This window comes from Anabrus simplex, chromosome 2, assembly GCF_040414725.1.
Source record: "Anabrus simplex isolate iqAnaSimp1 chromosome 2, ASM4041472v1, whole genome shotgun sequence".
In the NCBI taxonomy this organism is placed as follows: domain Eukaryota; kingdom Metazoa; phylum Arthropoda; class Insecta; order Orthoptera; family Tettigoniidae; genus Anabrus; species Anabrus simplex.
The window spans coordinates 738,193,885-738,213,946 of NC_090266.1; the positions used below are offsets into that span (position 1 = coordinate 738,193,885).

Sequence of the window (20,062 nt, forward strand, 5' to 3'; positions counted from 1 at the left end):
TATACCGACGGTGCAAAGTTTACAGATTCAGTTGGTTTTGCACATTTTTGGGTGCAAACACAAGAATATGGCCATTTTTCTCTTCCTGTTGAAGCATCCATCTACACTGTTGAACTTGTCGCCCTCCGGGAGGCACTATATTACTCAAAATCCAGAAATTTTCATAAGATACTTATCATTTCAGATTCTCAAAGTGCTATTATGAAATTGGGACATCCTTGACGAAACATACGAACACACTCCTACATCAATGAAATATTCGAATTATCGTCTGTCATGAAATTGCGCGGAAAATGTGTGTCATTTTTATGGGAGAAAGGACACTCTGGACTTTCATACAATGATCTGGTTGGCAGTTGGGCCATACAAGGTGCACATACTGGCTTATTCCTTTCATACGCCTCCCATGTACCAATTTTTTTGTTACTAGCAGAAGGAAAACGTATGTTGAATGGACAGCTCTGTGGAACAGGACTACTCAACACAAAGGACGATACTATGCCTGCATTTAACCAACTGTCCCCCTCAAACCAGGATATCAAGACGTCAGATGGGCTTAAGGCCAAGTAACTACCATAATTCGGATGAGGTTCAACCATGCTACATTCCCCGCTAACCTCAACAGGATTGGAGTTCTCCAATCAGCACAATGTCCGTGTAGTGCAAGAAACATGGGAGATGTGAACCACGTTATCTATGAGTGCAGTAGAACTGAATCCTTTCGAAGAGAATTGTTCGCAACCCTTGTGCACCTTCGGGTTCCTTTACCCACACATATTCAGCTATTACTGGCAACTGGAGACTTACGTGTGTACAGTGCAATTGCAACATACTTCACAAACACTGGTGTTAATATCTAAAGAAAAAGTGTCTTTATTTCAAGTGTGTTTTGTTTCCTTTCTTGCTCTGTTCTAGGTCATTTCTGTTATTTTGTATGTTTTTTAACTTCTTGTCCCTTTTTCTTTCTCTTTTCTGTAACAATTTTTATCATTGTACATTATTGATGGCCAAATATCCTATGGACGAAGGTCATAATAAAGAAAAAACTCCTCATTCTTTGCAATTATTTAAGAAAGTACTAGGTAAACAGATAGGGAATCTGCCACCTGGGTGACTGCCCCAAATGTTAACTAACATCTGGTCTTCAAAAAAATCATTATCATGAAACAAATAAACAAGAGGTATAATAATAGTAATAACAGAATCGAGTATTCTAATTTTTTAAAAAAGTATATATTTACAAAACTCTCTTTATACACAAGACAATCAGAAATATTTATGGCAGCACTGTACACAGAAGTATTATTTGCAATACAGTCTACATATCACTATCATAATAAAACAAGAGAATTATTTTATTGGGTACGTAAGAAGCAAATGATAGTTCCTCTGTATTAAGTACAGAATGTTTCATATAAACTAAATATATGAACCTAAAATAATTGATACACTAAATAACAATATGCATGTATTTATATATAATATGTTCATCCACATAAGTAATTCATTCAAAGACATCCTGACACCAATATCAGGGAAATATTTCTTTAACACGAAAGAGTTCACAAAATAAAAATCACATTTTACAGCTTACAGTTCTAGATTATTTTAATATATTATTTAAGCATTCAGTTCACTTTTTTTTTGTTCATGGTGATTCATTCACTTTACTAACTATCACTCTTCTGTTTTTTTCTTTGCATGTTTTGTGGATTCCAAAAGGGATGAGCTCTGAATCCAAGATTAAACCTAGATCATTTAAAACAAAACATAGACAAAATTAAAATTACTGATAAAATGACAAGGAATATACAAGAATTTATTAATGATCCTATAAAGTAATTCTACCTCTAATATTGAAGCATTAAACTTGACTATGGGAGTTTAATATTTAATATATACTGAAGTGTTTCAGACTATGACATGAATTTACTGCCTATCAAACTTTCAGGTATTCATAATCACATTATTAAATTATTGACTTCTGCAATAACAAACTTTCTTTGATACTATGGTTTTATTAGGTACTTCAGATCACAAAAGTCAATAGCCTCCTGTACATGGACAAATTTTTGTCTTCACAAATGTCCCCTTGGTGCCTGTAATTGTATCTGATAATGATCAGGAGTAGAACTGGGAAATTTGTTCCAAATCCTGAAACAACACTCTAACCAGCATTTTCTTAGTGATATAAAACCTACAGAAGAACCACACTCAAGAGTAAGCTCACTATGATTGAGGAACAAATCCCTCCATTAGTGCTTTCTAAGCCTTTGTGTTGCGAAATATTGAAATGGTTATAGCGTCCGCCACGCCAACTTGCTACGGGTCCGGCCCGTCACCGTATTTGGCCCACCCCCTTACTTCAGGCGCGCCAATCACGAGCAGCACTTGCTAGGCCAGCCTCTCTCGCCTCCGCCCGCTGTCCTGCAGCAGAGGACGACGGAAATTACTCGACTATTAATCTGGAGTCTTCCATCACGCGAGGTTCCTGGATTCATTGAGCATCTGGACTGTTCTAGAAGGGCTGGCGCAGGTATATAAGAGCAGTTACTTACCTGCAGTGAGTTAGTGAGTGAGTGAGAGCGAGATTGAATTCACTGGTGTGAGTTAGCGAAGAGCGCAGTCAGCGATAGACTGGGCTGAGATGTCAGCCTGACGGAGTATCTACCTGTTGGAGCCGAGGACTCGTTCCTGTTTCCCTGATGTCGTGTGTGTGAGTCCCTTGAGGCCAGCTGCTGGAGAAGAACCTTCGGTGTTCTGGAGCAGCACGAAGCGAACACTGCGTGCCGACGTGTGCAGACTGCGAACGGGGTTTGACGAACTGAGTGCAGTGGATACTATCCTGACCTGCGAGACTGACGTGTAGGCTGTGGACCGTGACAGCGATAACAAGTGTGACTGTGTGACTGAGTGACTGAGTGGCTGAGTGAGTGTAGTGTAAATAATCGATGACTCTGGTGTGTCTTTTTTTTGCTAGTTACTTTACGTCGCACCGACACAGATAGGTCTTACGGCGACGATGGGACAAGGAAGGGCTAGGAGTGGGAAGGAAGCGGCCGTGGCCTTAATTAAGGTACAGTCCCAGCATTTGCCTGGTGTGAAAATGGGAAACCACGGTCTGGTGTGTGTCATTGTGGATGGAACATGAGAAACTAAGAGAGAGAGCGCGAACCATGTAAGTGTACTTGTGTAACTTGTAAGCTCGGCAATCGTGTGTGTGCATGTGTAAATGTGTAATTGTAGTGCTTAGTTAATAAATCTTAGAAATAGGACGCTACCAGGTTCTGTACTCATTTATTTACTTATTTACCCCGCCAACATGCTACAACTGGCATCAGAAGTGGGATGGACAAGTGTGATAAATTGGTAGATAACTCTTACGTTAAAATTGGTGTCAGCACGGATAACCTGCTAGCGTATTTTGTAGCCGGCAGGAATTTCTACGAGTGAAATTAATTCCAAACAGCTCCAGATTTTTCTAAGTTTAGTGAACTTGAAAATAAAATCTTATCTAGCTATGGCGAACTTGTTAGAGAACTGAGGTCTGAACGGAGTTCTAATACGGACCAACTGAAAACAGACTTAAGTGAACGGAAGAGTGAGCAGTTAAAGTCGGAAAATGAAGTGCGCTCTCTCAAAAAAGAGGTCGACAATGACGATGTGCGTGACGACAACGAACTCGAAGAGAAGCGGTCCGAAGAGATGCCCGCTGTTGTGGAGTCCAGAGTTCGAGGCCCAGCGGTGGAAGTGAGTGCCTTGCATGCGAAAACGATAGCTGTGGAGACGCGAATGAATCCTGCTACCAGCAATGGTGGCTCCACCATCGTGAAGTTGGAAACTCCATGGGACGACGGAATTACTTCCAAGAGAACCTGCCAGACCCAGTTCGAGACCAGATCGACGTCCAAGAATAGTGCCGAATATCCGATCGCCGGACTATGTGTACAGAAGATAATAGTTCAATGCAGCCCCAGCCAAGTTTGACCTACGAGGAGGTTGTGGGAGTGCTCGACGTACGCTGCGGTGTCCACCAACCAAGAGCCACCTACCGAGTCAAGCTGCAGGAGAGGACTCAGCGCACAGATATAACGCTGCGGATAATTGACGCCGAGATTGAGCGACTAGGCGACGCAATTGTGGAAGAGTTGTCCCGAGGTGACACCAAGCTCGAGGCGGCTGACACCTGCGATAAACTACGTGGCGCTGAGATCCGTACAGGAAGGACGATTGGCAAGAAACAGAACTACGAAGAGGCTCTGATGATGGCCCATGAGACAGAGGCAGCAACTGCAACAGCACGGCTGGAGAGACCTCTACTAGGAGACGGAGCAGGAACGGAAGACAAACCGATGACCGACGAACGAGGATGCCATCTGACCAGGGCACTTGTTCCGGCACGAAGCTGCGTGCCGGTACGAACATCAAATTCCGCACCCCGGAATAAAAGGAAATTCATCACGGCTAAATCTGGGATGAGCAAACCAGTCCCGGGCATCACACCAGAGGACTATGAAGGCGCTCAAGCCCTGAAAGTGGACGCAGGTGTTGTAACCGTACGTATGTACGATCCAATCAATCAATACTGATCTGCATTTAGGGCAGTCGCCCAGGTGGCAGATTCCCTATCTGTTGCTTTCCTAGCCTTTTCCGAAATGATTTCAAAGAAATTGGAAATTTATTGAACATCTCCCTTGGTAAGTTATTCCAATCCCTAACTCCCCTTCCTATAAATGAATATTTGCCCCAGTTTGTCCTCTTGAATTCCAACTTTATCTTCATATTGTGATCTTTCCTACTTTTATAAACGCCATTCAAACCTATTCGTCTACTAATGTCATTCCACGCCATCTCTCCTCTGACAGCTCGGAACATACCACTTAGTCGAGCAGCTCTTCTTCTTTCTCTCAATTCTTCCCAACCCAAACATTGCAACATTTTTGTAACACTACTCTTTTGTCGGAAATCACCCAGAACAAATCGAGCTGCTTTTCTTTGGATTTTCTCCAGTTCTTGAATCAGATAATCCTGGTGAGGGTCCCATACACTGGAACCATACTCTAGTTGGGGTCTTACCAGAGACTTATATGCACTCTCCTTTACATCCTTACTACAACCCCTAAACACTCTCATAACCATGTGCAGAGATCGGTACCCTTTATTTACAATCCCATTTATGTGATTACCCCAGTGAAGATCTTTCCTTATATTAACACCTAGATACTTACAATGATCCCCAAAAGGAACTTTCACCCCATCAACGCAGTAATTAAAACTGAGAGGACTTTTCCTATTTGTGAAACTCACAACCTGACTTTTAACCCCGTTTATCAACATACCATTGCCTGCTGTCCATCTCACAACATTTTCGAGGTCACGTTGCAGTTGCTCACAATCTTGTAACTTATTTATCACTCTATAGAGAATAACATCATCCGCAAAAAGCCTTACCTCCGATTCCACTCCTTTACTCATATCATTTATATATATAAGAAAACATAAAGGTCCGATAACACTGCCCTGAGGAACTCCCCTCTCAACTATTACAGGGTCAGACAAAGCTTCACCTACTCTAACTCTCTGAGATCTATTTTCTAGAAATATAGCAACCCATTCAGTCACTCTTTTGTCTAGTCCAATTGCACTCATTTTTGCCAGTAGTCTCCCATGATCCACCCTATCAAATGCTTTAGACATGTCAATCGCGATACAGTCCATTTGACCTCCAGAATCCAAGATATCTGCTATATCTTGCTGGAATCCTACAAGTTGAGCTTCAGTGGAATAACCTTTCCTAAAACCGAATTGCCTTCTATCGAACCAGTTATTAAATTCACAAACATGTCTAATATAATCAGAAAGAATGCCTTCCCAAAGCTTACATACAATGCATGTCAAACTTACTGGCCTGTAATTTTCAGCTTTATGTCTATCACCCTTTCCTTTATACACAGGGGCTACTATAGCAACTCTCCATTCATCTGGTATAGCTCCTTCGAACAAACAATAATCAAATAAGTACTTCAGATATGGTACTATATTCCAACCCATTGTCTTTAGTATATCCCCAGAAATCTGATCAATTCCAGCCGCTTTTCTAGTTTTCAACTTTTGTATCTTATTGTAAATGTCATTGCTATCATATGTAAATTTTATTTCTTCTTTGGCCTTAGTCTCTTCCTCTATCTCGACATTATCCTTGTAACCAACAATCTTTACATACTGCTGATTGAATACTTCTGCCTTTTGAAGATCCTCACATACACACTCCCCTTGTTCATTAATTATTCCTGGAATGTCCTTCTTGGAACCTGTTTCAGCCTTAAAATACCTATACATACCCTTCCATTTTTCACTAAAATTTGTATGACTGCCAATTATGCTTGCCATCATGTTATCCTTAGCTGCCTTCTTTGCTAGATTCAATTTTCTTGTAAGTTCCTTCAATTTCTCCTTACTTCCACAGCCATTTCTAACTCTATTTCTTTCCAGTCTGCACCTCCTTCTTAGTCTCTTTATTTCTCTATTATAATAAGGTGGGTCTTTACCATTCCTTACCACCCTTAAAGGTACAAACCTGTTTTCGCATTCCTCAACAATTTCTTTAAACCCATTCCAGAGTCTGTTTACATTTTTATTTACCGTTTTCCACCGATCATAGTTACTTTTTAGAAACTGCCTCATACCTGCTTGATCAGCCATATGGTACTGCCTAACAGTCCTACTTTTAAGACCTTCCTTTTTATCGCATTTATTTTTAACTACCACAAAAACAGCTTCATGATCACTAATACCATCTATTACTTCAGTTTCCCTATAGAGCTCATCTGGTTTTATCAGCACCACATCCAGGATATTTTTCCCTCTGGTTGGTTCCATCACTTTCTGAATCAGCTGTCCTTCCCATATTAACTTATTTGCCATTTGTTGGTCATGCTTCCTGTCGTTCGCATTTCCTTCCCAATTTACATCTGGCAAATTCAGATCTCCCGCTACAATCACATTTCTTTCTATGTCGTTTCCCACATAGCTGACTATCCTATCAAATAATTCCGAATCCGCATCAGTGCTACCCTTTCCCGATCTGTACACTCCAAATATATCAAGTTGCCTATTATCTTTAGAAATGAGTCTTACACCTAGAATTTCATGTGTCTCATCTTTAACTTTTTCGTAGCTTACAAATTCTTCTTTCACCAGAATGAAAACTCCCCCTCCCACCTTTCCTATCCTATCTCTACGATACACACTCCAGTGCCGTGAGAAAATTTCTGCATCCGTTATATCATTTCTCAGCCATGATTCAACTCCTATTACAATATCTGGTAAATATATATCTATTAAATTACTTAATTCTATTCCTTTCTTTACAATACTTCTACAGTTCAACACTAACAATTTTATGTCATCCCTACTTGATTTCCAGTTCCCTGTTCCCTTATCACCGCTCCCTAGGCCATCCCGTTTCCCTGAATGTACCTCCCTATTACCCTTCCAAACAAATTTCCTAACTTATACGTACCACTGCGGTTTAAATGAAGGCCATCCGAGCGCAGATCCCTATCTCCTACCCACCCATTAGGATCTAGAAATTTCACTCCCAGTTTCCCACATACCCACTCCATAGTCTCATTTAAATCCCCAATCACCCTCCAGTCAGTATCCCTCCTACACAGTATTCCACTAATAACAATCTCCGCTTTCTTAAACTTCACCCGTGCTGCATTTACCAGATCCCACACATCTCCAACTATGTTGGTACTTATATCAGCTTGCCTTACGTTGTTGGTACCAACGTGAAACACTACCACCTTCTCCTTCCCCTCCTCCCTCTCTTCTACTTTCCTCAACATCTGCCTCAACCTAATTCCTGGATAACATTCTACCCTGGTTCCCTTTCCTCCACACACTTTCCCCACGTGTCTAACGATGGAATCCCCCATGACCAGAGCCTCAACCCTACCTACCTCATTTGATCCCCTCCCCTCCTGGTCAGCCCTATCTTTGCTGATAGCTGCAGAAGCTACTTCCTCCTCCCTTTTCTCCTTCCCATGACCCTGTTCCACCTGTCTTTTCCTATCGTCTACTCTACATTTCCCTTTCCTACCTTTTCCCTTCCTCCTACTTCCATGCATCTCAGCAACAGTTCCCTGTCCCTCATCTTCCCTCTGTTGTTCTACCTGGAGTGACTCGTACCGATTTCGCACAGACACCTGTCCTGAATTCTGATCCTGAATAGAGCCCTTGGCCTGCAATCTCCTTCCCCTTAGAACATTAGACCACCTGTCTTCTACAACTCCTCCCTTTCCTTCCCCTCCCTCTTGTACACCTACTGTAACCTGTACATTATTTGAGGGAGTCTTATCTTCCTTCCTGTCTTCTGTGAGAATCCTAATGATCTCCCTCAAACTTTCCAACTCCTCCCTCATACCCCTCAATGCCTCACCACACCCACAATAAGTACACTCGCGCTCCTTAGCCATTCTTTACGGGGTGAAAATTAAAAAATAAAGTAATTTATTTGCAAAAAAAAAATGAAGGGAGGGATATATTGTCTGGGATAGTACACAACAATAAGGTAATTAATATAGGACTACACTACAATACTACTTAGTCGTGCTCTTTTTTTTTTTATCCAACAACCCCTAACAGGATAAAAACTACTGTTAATTACTGAATATCGAAAGTAATACACAATTCCAAACTGCAATTAAGCCTATCCTAATTTCAACAATATTTTGGTGTGAGTTTCTACGGATACCTCTACTACATCAGTACTACACAAATATTTTACAATAATAAAATAAGCACACTAAATTCTAATAGGATATTACTCGTATACTACTGTACAGTACACTACAGTAATTTTTAAACTACTTTCAGACGTATCCTAATTACGATACCGGTACCGTACCGTATGTCACTACTAAGCACAACAGAAATGAAATTTGCAAGAACTACTGTACTCAAAGATTACCAACGAAGCTAAATGCTTAGACAAATTATTATTAGTATTAGGGTCTAATAGATGCACACGAAAGATAACACACGAATATAGCACGCAAGATACGGCACTATCTAAATGTACTGTATCTATACTACAACGTATCTACACTACCGAGTTTTTTAGGTTAGGAAATTTTCGTATATAGTTTGTAAGGTTAAAATCCTGTAATTTTGTTTATTTACCATGTAAAAACGTAATATTATAAGAAGAATGTATAGTTAGGGAATATTGCATATGTTCATCATTATATTTTGTATAAATTTCCGTTTGGGTAAGAGTCTGTAAATATGGCCTAGCCGTAAGGATTGTGCAACCGGGAAAACTGCGACTATATCGGGAAGGACGGTTGAAGTCAGTTGGATGTGTTGCAACAAGTGGCTTGAAAACACGGGGTACGGCAGGTTGTATCGGTTGAAGAATTGGAGTGAATCAATGTGGACATACGTGAGTGGACGGTCTATGTCACATCATATACTCGATAGCCAATGCGAGGGCTTTGTTTTGAGCGAGGTTTGGGTTGACAGAGTGACGCGGGAAGAAGTGCCGGTGTGAGCGTTGCTACCAGTGAACTTTTCAGGACGCTATTACCACGTGTAGCAAGCATATATAAGTGTGTACGCGTGTGCGGCGAGTCTTTCTCATTCTGATTCTGATACTTATTCTGTTTCTGACTCTGATGCTGATGCTGATTCTGTGTGTTTCTCATTTGTACCGGTCTGCGGGAGCTACGTATTTGCGCAGTTTGCTATGCGATCTGCTATTGTTCGTGAGTATCTGTTACGGAGTGAACATGGTATAATCACAACGACTTACCGGCTTTGCAGTGGATTTTCTGTAAAAGAAAGTGTTTGTTTGTAACTTGTCAGCCGAGTATGCAGCTTCAGTTGGTGGAGAATTTTGCTGTTTGCTTGCCTCCGGACATGTAACGCTTTCTGTCCAGTCAGCAATTGGAAAGAATTCAAGACGTCGACGAAGAAGTGTAAATAAGGTTAGGGATGCTCGTCGTAAAGAAGGTTGCATCCATATGTAGAGAAATAGTCGCAGTACTTTTCTCTACCAGATTAGGATTCACGGTAACAGTGGAGTGCGAAGGGGCTCTTACCTGGATGTATGTTAAAAGTATAATGATGTTCTATTTTTTTTATTAGTGATTTTAATGATTTGTAATTTGCCTTTATAGACGGCAAACGAGTAAATCTCGTGAAGAGATGATTTTGTTGGGTAGTATTGTGTATATTAGCTCTATGTAAACGGCAAGCACTAAGTGGGTTGCATAATGATGTTCTATTTTATTAGTGATTTTAATGATGTGTAATTTGCCTTTGTAGACGGCAAACGAGTAAATCTCGTGAAGAGAAGATTTTATTGGGTAGTATTGTGTATATTAGCTCTATGTAAACAGCAAGCACTAAGTGGGTTGCATAAGTGTTTATTTTTGTTGGTGTTTGTCACATATGAGTTCTTATTCTGGGAGTAAAGTCATAGAATCAAACTTAAAGTGAGTCTTTAGTCAGTGGAGTGAGGCTGAACCTGGCATGTTACCCAAATTTAATTTCAGGGGTTATATAGCAACGGGTAAGGTTATAAAGTAAGTCTGGAGCCTCGTCAGCCTAATGACCGTCGCCTTGGGAGAGGGAGTGGCTCGTTGCTCTACATAATTAAATATTCCTGCAATTGTTTTGCAGGTGGCGCCCATTATCCTTGTTATTTACACTTAGTTGAGTCAACGTTTATCTGTTCAGTATTTCAATAGCTTGCGGTAGTTACAGTGTGGAGGAAAGGAAAACCACCGAAGTTCCTGCTGCCACGTGAAGACTTGCTGATCGTTATCAACGGGAACGAGGACACTGTCGACCAGACCCAGCGGATCCCCCATGGGAAGGTGGTGGCCAACCGAACAAACCGTATTGCAGCGTGTACCGTTGAGCAGCCTTAAGGAGGGGGCAATGTAATAGTTATAGCGTACGCCATGCCAACTTGCTAGTGCCCGGCTCATCACCGTATTCGGCCCACCCCCTACTTCAGCTGCGCCAATCACGAGCAGCACTTAAATGCTAGGCCAGCCTCTCTCGCCTCCGCCTGCTGTCCCACAGCAGAGGACTACTGAAATTACTCGACTATTAATCTGGAGTCTTCTATCTCGCGAGGTCCTGGATTCATCGAGCATCCGGACTGTTCTAGAAGGGCTGGCGCAGGTATATAAGAGCAGTTACTTGTCTGCAGTGAGTGAGTGAGTGAGTGAGTGCGTGAGTGAGAGCGAGATTGAGTTCGCTGGTGTGAGCGAAGAGCACAGTCAGTGACAGCCTGGGCTGAGATATCAGCCTGACGGAATATCTACCTGTTGGAGCCGAGGACTCGTTCCTGTTTCCCTGATGTCGTGTGTGCGAGTCCCCTGAGGCCGGCTGCTGGAGAAGAACCTTGGGTGTTCTGGAGCAGGGAGAAGGGAACACTGGGTGCTGACGTGTGCAGACTGCGAATGGGGTTCAACGAACTGAGTGCAGCGGATACTATCCCAACCTGCGAGACTGATGTGTAGGCTGTGGACCGTGACAGCGCTAACGAGTGTGACTGAGTGAGTGTAGCGTAAATAATCGATGACTCTGGTGTGTGTCATTGTAGATGGAACATGAGAAACTAAGAGAGAGAGAGAGCGCGAACCGTGTAAGTGTACTTGTGTAACTTGTAAGCTCGGCAATCGTGTGAGTGCGTGTGTAAATGTGTAATTGTAGTGCTTAGTTAATAAATCTTAGAAATAGGATGCTACCAGGTCCTGTACTCATTTATTTACTTATTTACCCCGCCAACATGTTACAATATCGTAAGACTAAAAGGGTAGTAGTCAGGAGAGAGTGCGATAATCAAATGACACTGTCACTGGCTTCTCACCGAAGAGCTGGAGCTTAAAACCTATATTTGCATGTGGGATTTAAAAAAAATGGATTCCACAGTTAAACAGTCACGTAAAAGTGCACGCTTCTTCACTTGTATGTTAGTAAGATACAACATGATGATGATGATGATGATACTTGTTTTACATCCACCAAGTACTTTTTTCATAAGATATTTGTACCATGCAACTGGCAATGCAATTTTTTATTAATATTATACTAATCACATAATATATTTCAAGAGAAGGCATGCTAAAATGATTTAAAATCAAATAATTGCTTCATGAAAAGAAAATGTGATTAATAATGCAAAAAAAAAATGAAGTGGTATGACGCACTAAAGTCTACCTTTCTTTTTGCCCTTTTAAATCATATGAATACACTTCCCCTTCACTGTTGTAAGTCCTATACGTACAATGACTTACAAATGTAAAAGGATTCCTGTCATTGGAAGCTGTATTACAACGGTAACGAGACTGTGAAATGATGGTTTCCTAATTACCCAGGCAATAAGGATAATACACATTATACTTTTCACAGAGGAATCCTAAATTTAGCATTTAGTAAATTTTTGGTAAAGGAGCAATAATAATAATAATAGTAGATGATGTTTGGTGATATAACTTCCTTTACAAAAGGTTTTGGTTCACACCAGGCAAATGCTGGGGCTGTACCTTAATTAAGGCCACGGCCGCTTCCCTCCCACTCCTAGCCCTTCCCTGTCCCATCGTTGCCATAAGACCTATCTGTGTCGGTGCGACGTAAAGCAACTAGCAACTAGCAAAAAAAATTAAAAAAAAGTTTTGGAGGGTAAAAAATAAAAACAATGTTATAATAATCTAAGATTTTGTAAAAATCCTCAAAAATAAGCTCTCTTATTCAATACTATTACTGAAAGATGCAGTAAATGGTGATTACTTCTATAACTGTAAAGCATACTCTTCAACAGTTACACTGCCACTAAATTAATGAATAACAATAAATAATGATAAAGAAAGAACCTACTGAATAACCAGTCAATTTTGTGAGTTCAAATTTAGTACAATAATGAATCAGTAGTCAGTACTGATTGAATAAAACTAATATCTCAAAGCCAATGTCATCCTTTACATAAAAGAAGTCGAGTTTAGTTCAAGGGTCTTCAGTAAGGAACTGTTTGTTTTAAAACTTTAAATTGATATCAAAAAAATTTAAAAAAAATAATTGAACACCATAAACACCTGGCAAACATTAATAATGAACAATACTCCCATGGTCAAGATATACTGCTATGTGTATGTACACAACATGTTTTAACACCTGGATGTAAACAAGGGCATTATCACCATACATCCCTTCACATTCCAAATACCTTCAGTTTGCAATACAAGTATAAATGAGCACAGACCAGACAATAAAACAAGTTATTGAAATGACACAGAATTATTTCATACTTAAGACATAGATTATAAGAAATTAGTTCAAGTTCCATTTCTGTATGAAGTTCTGGGAAAGTAGATATACCTTGGAAGCAAAATGGGAAAGAAAAACCACATTTCAATGCTTAATATTTCAAAATAACAAAACTTAGGGAAGATACTCTTCTTTACTAATGGATGCAAATCAAACTACAATTTACATGTAACATTCCTCAAGCATCTTTCAAACAATAACATTTGCTGTGATGTAGTTGACACAAATTCAGTCGACCAATAATTACCTGTATTATTTAAATATATGAGCACATGAAGTACTACAAAATGAATACACCTGCATTTTATATTAACAGTATGCTTTTACTTCTCTTCAGCAATGTGACATAAAACAGTTAATGTCATAAGTATAACATAATATGACATGCCCACCGTAACTGCAAATCCTGAAGACATGAATGAGCTATGGATATCTACCAAGGTTTATTACAAACGGTTGTACTAGAGTTCTTGCAGGTTCTTAGCCTAATGAACAACAGTTTCCTTTCACATGGCAGAACTATATGTTGTGCTGTCAGTACAATGGATCCCATCACCGTTAATGCCAGTTTAATATGTTTTATTACATGGTCATGAATTAAGGTATTTGACAAAATCATAGGGTAATGTGATGTGTCTGACATAAAATTCCTATAAAATATTTCAACTAAGCATAATTTTTGGGATGCTTTATGAAAAAAAAAAAAAAAAAAAAAAAAAGAGAAGTCTGAGATCAACATACTGTATATCTACTACAATTAAACATTTAAGGACTACATAACAAGGATGCTAATTTTACCTATTTAACAATAATAGGTGGTAATGTAAACAGCAATATGATGAACATACTACAATATTAGAAAGAGATGTATGTGTTTCCTTGAGCTCTATATGTAAAGGATGAGACCATTATTTGGACTGGTGAAACAAAACGTATACAAGAAAGATAGACATGCATGAAATATGTAACATTAATATAATCTAGAATGCAAAAAACCTTCCATGTCCAAGGCATTACTTCTCAGCAAATGGTGTCATTGGCATAATAACCCGTAAACGTACTGAGCCAACCTATAATAATGACAGCAACTGCTCAGTCTTCAATTTTCTGTGATGATAAACTTATGGGCACGTTACCACAATTAAGTAACCTTAAATTCCATCCACCTGAATCAGGATTAAACCTACAATACTGGACTTTCAAGTCAAAAATTAGTGTAGCGATGCATGAAATATACCGAAAATGATCAGAATTTACTTTGTCTTGCATATAAAACATATTCTCATAAAATAAAATGGGTGGTGTGAATAAAAATGAGCACGCACTCTTTACTCGCGAATTTAGAGCAGGCACTCGGAATGAGGTGAATAAAAACCGCCTGTCGGAAGCAGTCACTCACAGCAGACCTGTGACCTTGAGCAACTCCAGTCGCTCGAGGGGCAGAGTTGGCGCTCCAGATTTCTGGTGAATAAAGATAAAGTAGGCACTCTTTCCGGTAAGTGCCTGCTCATGTTTCCTTGAGCTAACTCAGTAGGTGAATCTAAATGATAGTGCCAAGTTCAACATGGCAGAGGTAATGGTGGTGGTTAATCGGAAAAGAAAATTATATTAACTTCGCAAAGAACTTGGTTACAGAGTGTTATAAAGGTCCAGTAAAGAGCATGCTGAAGAGCCTCCGTGGCTCAGACGGCAGCGTGCTGGCCTTTCACCTTTGGGTTCCGTGGTTCAAATCTCGGCCACTCCATGTGGGATTTGTGCTCGACAAAGTGGAGGCGGGACAGATTTTCCTCCAGGTACTCCAGTTTTCCTGCCATCTTTCATTCCAGCAACACTCTCCAATATCATTACATTTCATCTGTCAGTCATTAAGCATTGCCCCAGAGGAGTGCGACAGGCTTTGGCAGCCGGCACTATTCCTATCCTCACCGCTTTATTCATTCCATTCCTGACCCGGTCAGATGACTGGAAACAGGCTGTGGATTTTCAAGGAGCATGCTGAATGGTTAGCGGGGCATTTCCTTGGGCACTTCAAAGAAACAAGAGGTGGTGCACTAACAAATGAAGATAAAATGTAAATATTCTTGCGTTATGTTGGTGAGCCTGGGTATCAGAATGGAGTTGGTGAAGACATCTCGCCGAACTTTGTCAAAAACATTTTCGCAGGTTTCTGACATGAACAGAAATGAAAGCAGATTATTAGATAAAATTCCAACAAATGTCGCTTAGATGCAGGAAGCACAGGCTAAGTGGTAAGAACGTTTGAGCTTCCCTTATGCTGTCAGAACTGTAGACTGTACTCATGTACAAATTCAGAAGCCACATGTTCATGGGAATGACTACATTTACAGAAAAGGCATCCCTAGCACTGATGTAGAGGCCACTTGCAATGGAAAGGAAGAATTTAACCAGTGTAGATGTATCATGGCCTGACTGTCTATGACTCCCGAATTTGGAGAAACTCTGATGTTTGCAGTTATGACGCCTCTGTAGGAAGTCGAAGGGAATGACAACTTCTGCAGATCTTACAACTTGCTTACATCATGCCAACACAGATAGGTCTTATGGCGACGATGGGATAGAAATGGCGTAGGAGTAGGAAGGGAGCGGCCGTGGCCTTAATTAAGGTATAACCCCAGCATTTGCCTAGTGTGAAAATGGGAAATCACGGAAAACCATCTTCAAGGCTGCTGACAGTGGGGATTGAAACCACTTCAAGTCTGCTGACAGTGGGGATCGAACCCACTATCTCCCGGATGCAAGCTCACAGCTGAGTGCCCTTAACCGCACGGCCAACTCATCCGGTCCTGCAGATCTGACTCCTTAAAAATTTCATTCAATTGTCAATACATCATTTTCATGATAATGTTTGTTATTTACGTTATAGGCCTACCATTTTCCTCAATTTATCAATGTCGTAATATTCAGACTATGATTTCCTACCTTTCAGACGGCCGATGGTAGGGTTTATTCTCCCCCCTGCATCAGATTCATCAGCCGCTTCTCCCATTATTTTAACGATATGCATTTGTTTCCCTACGCTTTAATTCTACTTTATATTTCAGTCTTGTTTTCATGTTTTGTAATTTTTTTACCATCAGTTGTTGGACGGAAATTCTTCTTCTCCTTCTATCGCTTTTCCCTCCTCTGTGGGGTCCTGGGTGCGAATTGTGTAGCACACGTGGATTTGGCCCTGTTTTACGGCCGGATGCTCTTCCTGACGCCAACCCTAGATGGAGGGATGTAATCACTATTGTGTGTTTCTGTGATGGTTGGTAGCGTAGTATGTTGTGTGAATATGAAGTGGAAAGTGTAGGGACAAACACAAACACCCAGTCTCCTGTCCAGAAGAATTAATCAGAGGCGATTAAAATCCCCGACCCAGCCGGGACCCTCTGAACCGAAGGCCTCAATGATGACCATTCAGCCAATCAGACAGTTGTTGGACGGAAATGTTTAAGTTAAATTTAGCGAGTAGTTCACACTGAGCTGCATTTATTGTACTTGTTTTCTTGTGCTTCTTATCCGGTAACTGTGACTTTGAAAACATAATTGTATGTTCCTTTAAAATGGAGATAAAAGCGGACTGGAATTCCACACACTGTTGTCTGCCATGTTAAGCAATGAACTACCCGGAAGTCATCTAAGTGTCATCACAGTCTAAGGTGTTATATACATGGCACGTGCACGACCTTGATCAGTCGCCTAGACTCATTTTTATTCACACCACCCAATGACCTGAGATTTTAAGCTAACCTTACGACATGGGAGCATCGCTAACAATACAACATGAAAATGACTGTACTTCAGGGGGAAAAAAATGTGAGTTCATGAATATTGCTCAGTCCTTACTGGCATATATTATACAAAAGTATTTCAGTAGGAAAATTTTAGAGACCATAGTAATGTTTTCAGATGTAATATGTCCTGAAGTCTCATATGCTGCTGAATGTTTGGCCCTCACTCACCATAGTGAGATAGAGAGGTTCCAAATGAAAGAACAGGAAATTCTTAAGGAAGATCCTTGGCCCACATCAACATTCTGAGAGCAAATATCTCATGAGGTCAAATGCAGAACTGTACTCTAAATATGAAAAGCTCTCAGACTAACACCAGAATATCTCAAAGAATTTTTGATCTTCTCATCACCTGGAAATGTACCTCTCCATGGGCAACTGCAGTGGAGGAGGATCTGGCCAGTTCAAGAAATGAGCAAGTAAATGGGTTAAAGGATCTCCTAAGGATCATCTGGAAAGAGTTAGAAGACAACCTGGTGCAAAGTGGTCTGAAGAATGAAAAACTGCATTTTCCAACAAGATGGAGTACAGGAAATCCAGAAAGACTAACTTTAATAATAATAATAATAATAATAATAATAATAATAATAATAATAATATGTTACTTGCTTTATGTCCCATTAACTACTTTTACAGCTTTTGGAAAGGACGAGGTGCCGGAATTTTTCCACGCAGTTCTTTTACGCGCCAGTAAATCTACAACAGTGCCACCTGACCGCTCCCATATCCTATTCGCACATGTCCGATTTCCTGCGAGTGTCTGGACTACGTTGCCACTACTTTATTTACAGCCTTCATACTAATCTCCAGGTCCAGCCCTGCATTCTACACCAGTTTGTTCCCAAGCACTTGAAGGTCTCCACAATTTCAAGGTTTAATAATGTTATTTGTTTTCACAATCCACTAACTACCGTTTTTCGACATTCTTCGGAGACACCGAAGTGCCGAATTCTTTTACGTGCCAGTAAATCTACTGACGCGAGGTTGATGTATTTGAGCACCTTCAAATATCACCAGCCTGAGTCAGGAGCAAACCTGCCAAGTTGGGGTGAGAAGGCTGGCGCTTCAACAGTCTGAGCCACTCAGCCCGGCAATTTCAAGGTTTTGTCCCTTTAATATTCCCTTCCCTTTCTCCTCCAGTCAACACCACTGTCTTACTGTTTACCACACTGGTATTCATTCCACAATTTTTCAAGAATCTCATTCAATATGAGAAAGTGCCCTTTGTACTTCCCTTCTGCTACCTTCATCTCTTTCCTCCATATTTTACATTTATCTCCTTCACAATTTTGTCCATAACCATCATGAATAACAGTGGGAGTGTAAGCCTTTTGTAAATCACAGAATGTCATCACCATATCTCTTCTGTATTCCTATGTTTTCCCATTAACTGCCTCACACTGCAGATGTCTTCTAGTGTTAATTTTCCATTTCGAAAGGCATATGGCTCTTCTTGTAATTGCCCCTCCAGCTTTCTTCTCATTTATATATGTTTTACGTGCTTTAAATTTAAGCTCCTTCTCCTCTCAGTTTGTAATCTTCAGATGTTTGGTGCACTCAGCAAAGAAAATACTGGAAGTATCATCTTCACACTTTCAGTGTATACCTTCCAGTCACTGTTTATCATGTTTAAAAAAATTATTGTTTGCCTCATATTTTGGTTGTATGAAAAAGAAAAAAAAAATATTTGAAAATAAATAAATAATAGAAAACCTATAAAATTCTACCACTACTACTGTTCCAAAATTACGTTTAAGATAGTGATCATGAGTCATACAAATGACAATATAAATATTAATCTGGCTTATAGTGGTTTATCGTCGCCATAAGACCTATCTGTGTCGGTGCGACGTAAAGCCCCTAGCAAAAAAAAAAGTGGTTTAAGAGCTGAGCACACGAAAAATGAGTAATAAGAGCTAGAATAAGTTTGCTACTTTCATCTATATGTCTCACTCTGAACATTGGCCTTGACAATATGACTAAGCAGTGAATGATTCTGGTAACACTATTCCTTATTCAGCTACTCACTGTGATGAATTGTAGGAAGTGGGACTTGTACAGTCAGGTGTGAACATTTCAGTTGGCTAAGCTGTCTGGTATGTAATAATAACTTCTGACAAAGTAAGGAAAACAGAAGGAAACAATCTCACTCATTATGTACTTAGTATACCTCTTCAGTACAATCTGAGCTTTATAGGGCAGAAATGTTGGAAGTCAACTGGCCTTCAGGCTGAGGACCCTACATACGTACTTTACAAGAAAATTAGGATGAAAAAGGCAACTGATTGATCTGTACATGAATGGAGGATATCAGCAAATTCCTTCCTCAAAAAGGCCAATTTTGTCTGCAGAAGAAACATTCAGCAATAAGCACAATCAGTTTACACTGTTTTCACAAAGGTTCTAAGATGACTAACAAGGTTAACAGGGGAAGTTCACCATGCTTCAGTAAGAGTTTGCTGGAAAAAAACCCCAATAAGAAGCTCTCAACATCCTCATGAACGTAAATCCCCTCAGTTATACACCGTAAAACTCATCAGTGGTTGGAAGGTGAACTTGTAGGAGCCCATAACAGAAAAAATCCTAACTTTAACATCTTGGACTATTTAAGGGAAGAAAGAACCCTCACAACAATATTGACTAGTACTAGCAGCACATGCATTACCCAAAGCAGCAGTGTGTTCATGCTATGTGTAACATTTCAAATATTTTTAGAATTCATTGTAATATACTAACTGTAATTTAAAAAAAAAGCATCTGTTAGTTTTGCCTCTTAAAATACAACCATTACCAAAATAAGCCTTGATGCGTTCAGTATATTTAATTTTCAGTGGGCGTTAGTCTCTCTATTTCAACAGATTTTTCCTTGAATCTCTCATGCAGTTGCAACAGAATGTGAAGAGAGATGGCCATAGTACTTC

At 40.1% G+C, this 20,062-nt stretch overlaps 1 protein-coding gene across 2 annotated transcripts in view; it reads right to left on the minus strand.

Annotated features, from left to right (window-relative positions):
• Positions 1–1,211: 1,211 nt before the first annotated feature.
• LOC136864422 (neurofilament heavy polypeptide) overlaps positions 1,212–20,062 on the minus strand; it is a 316,402-nt gene continuing 297,551 nt past the window's right edge. For both annotated transcript variants that reach the window (XR_010859304.2, XM_067141398.2), the window contains one exon: positions 1,212–1,749. Coding sequence is in view for 1 of the 2 variants with exons in the window: in XM_067141398.2 (XP_066997499.2) it covers positions 1,744–1,749 (6 nt within the window). In the remaining variant the exon portion in view is untranslated. The remainder of the gene's footprint in view (positions 1,750–20,062) is intronic.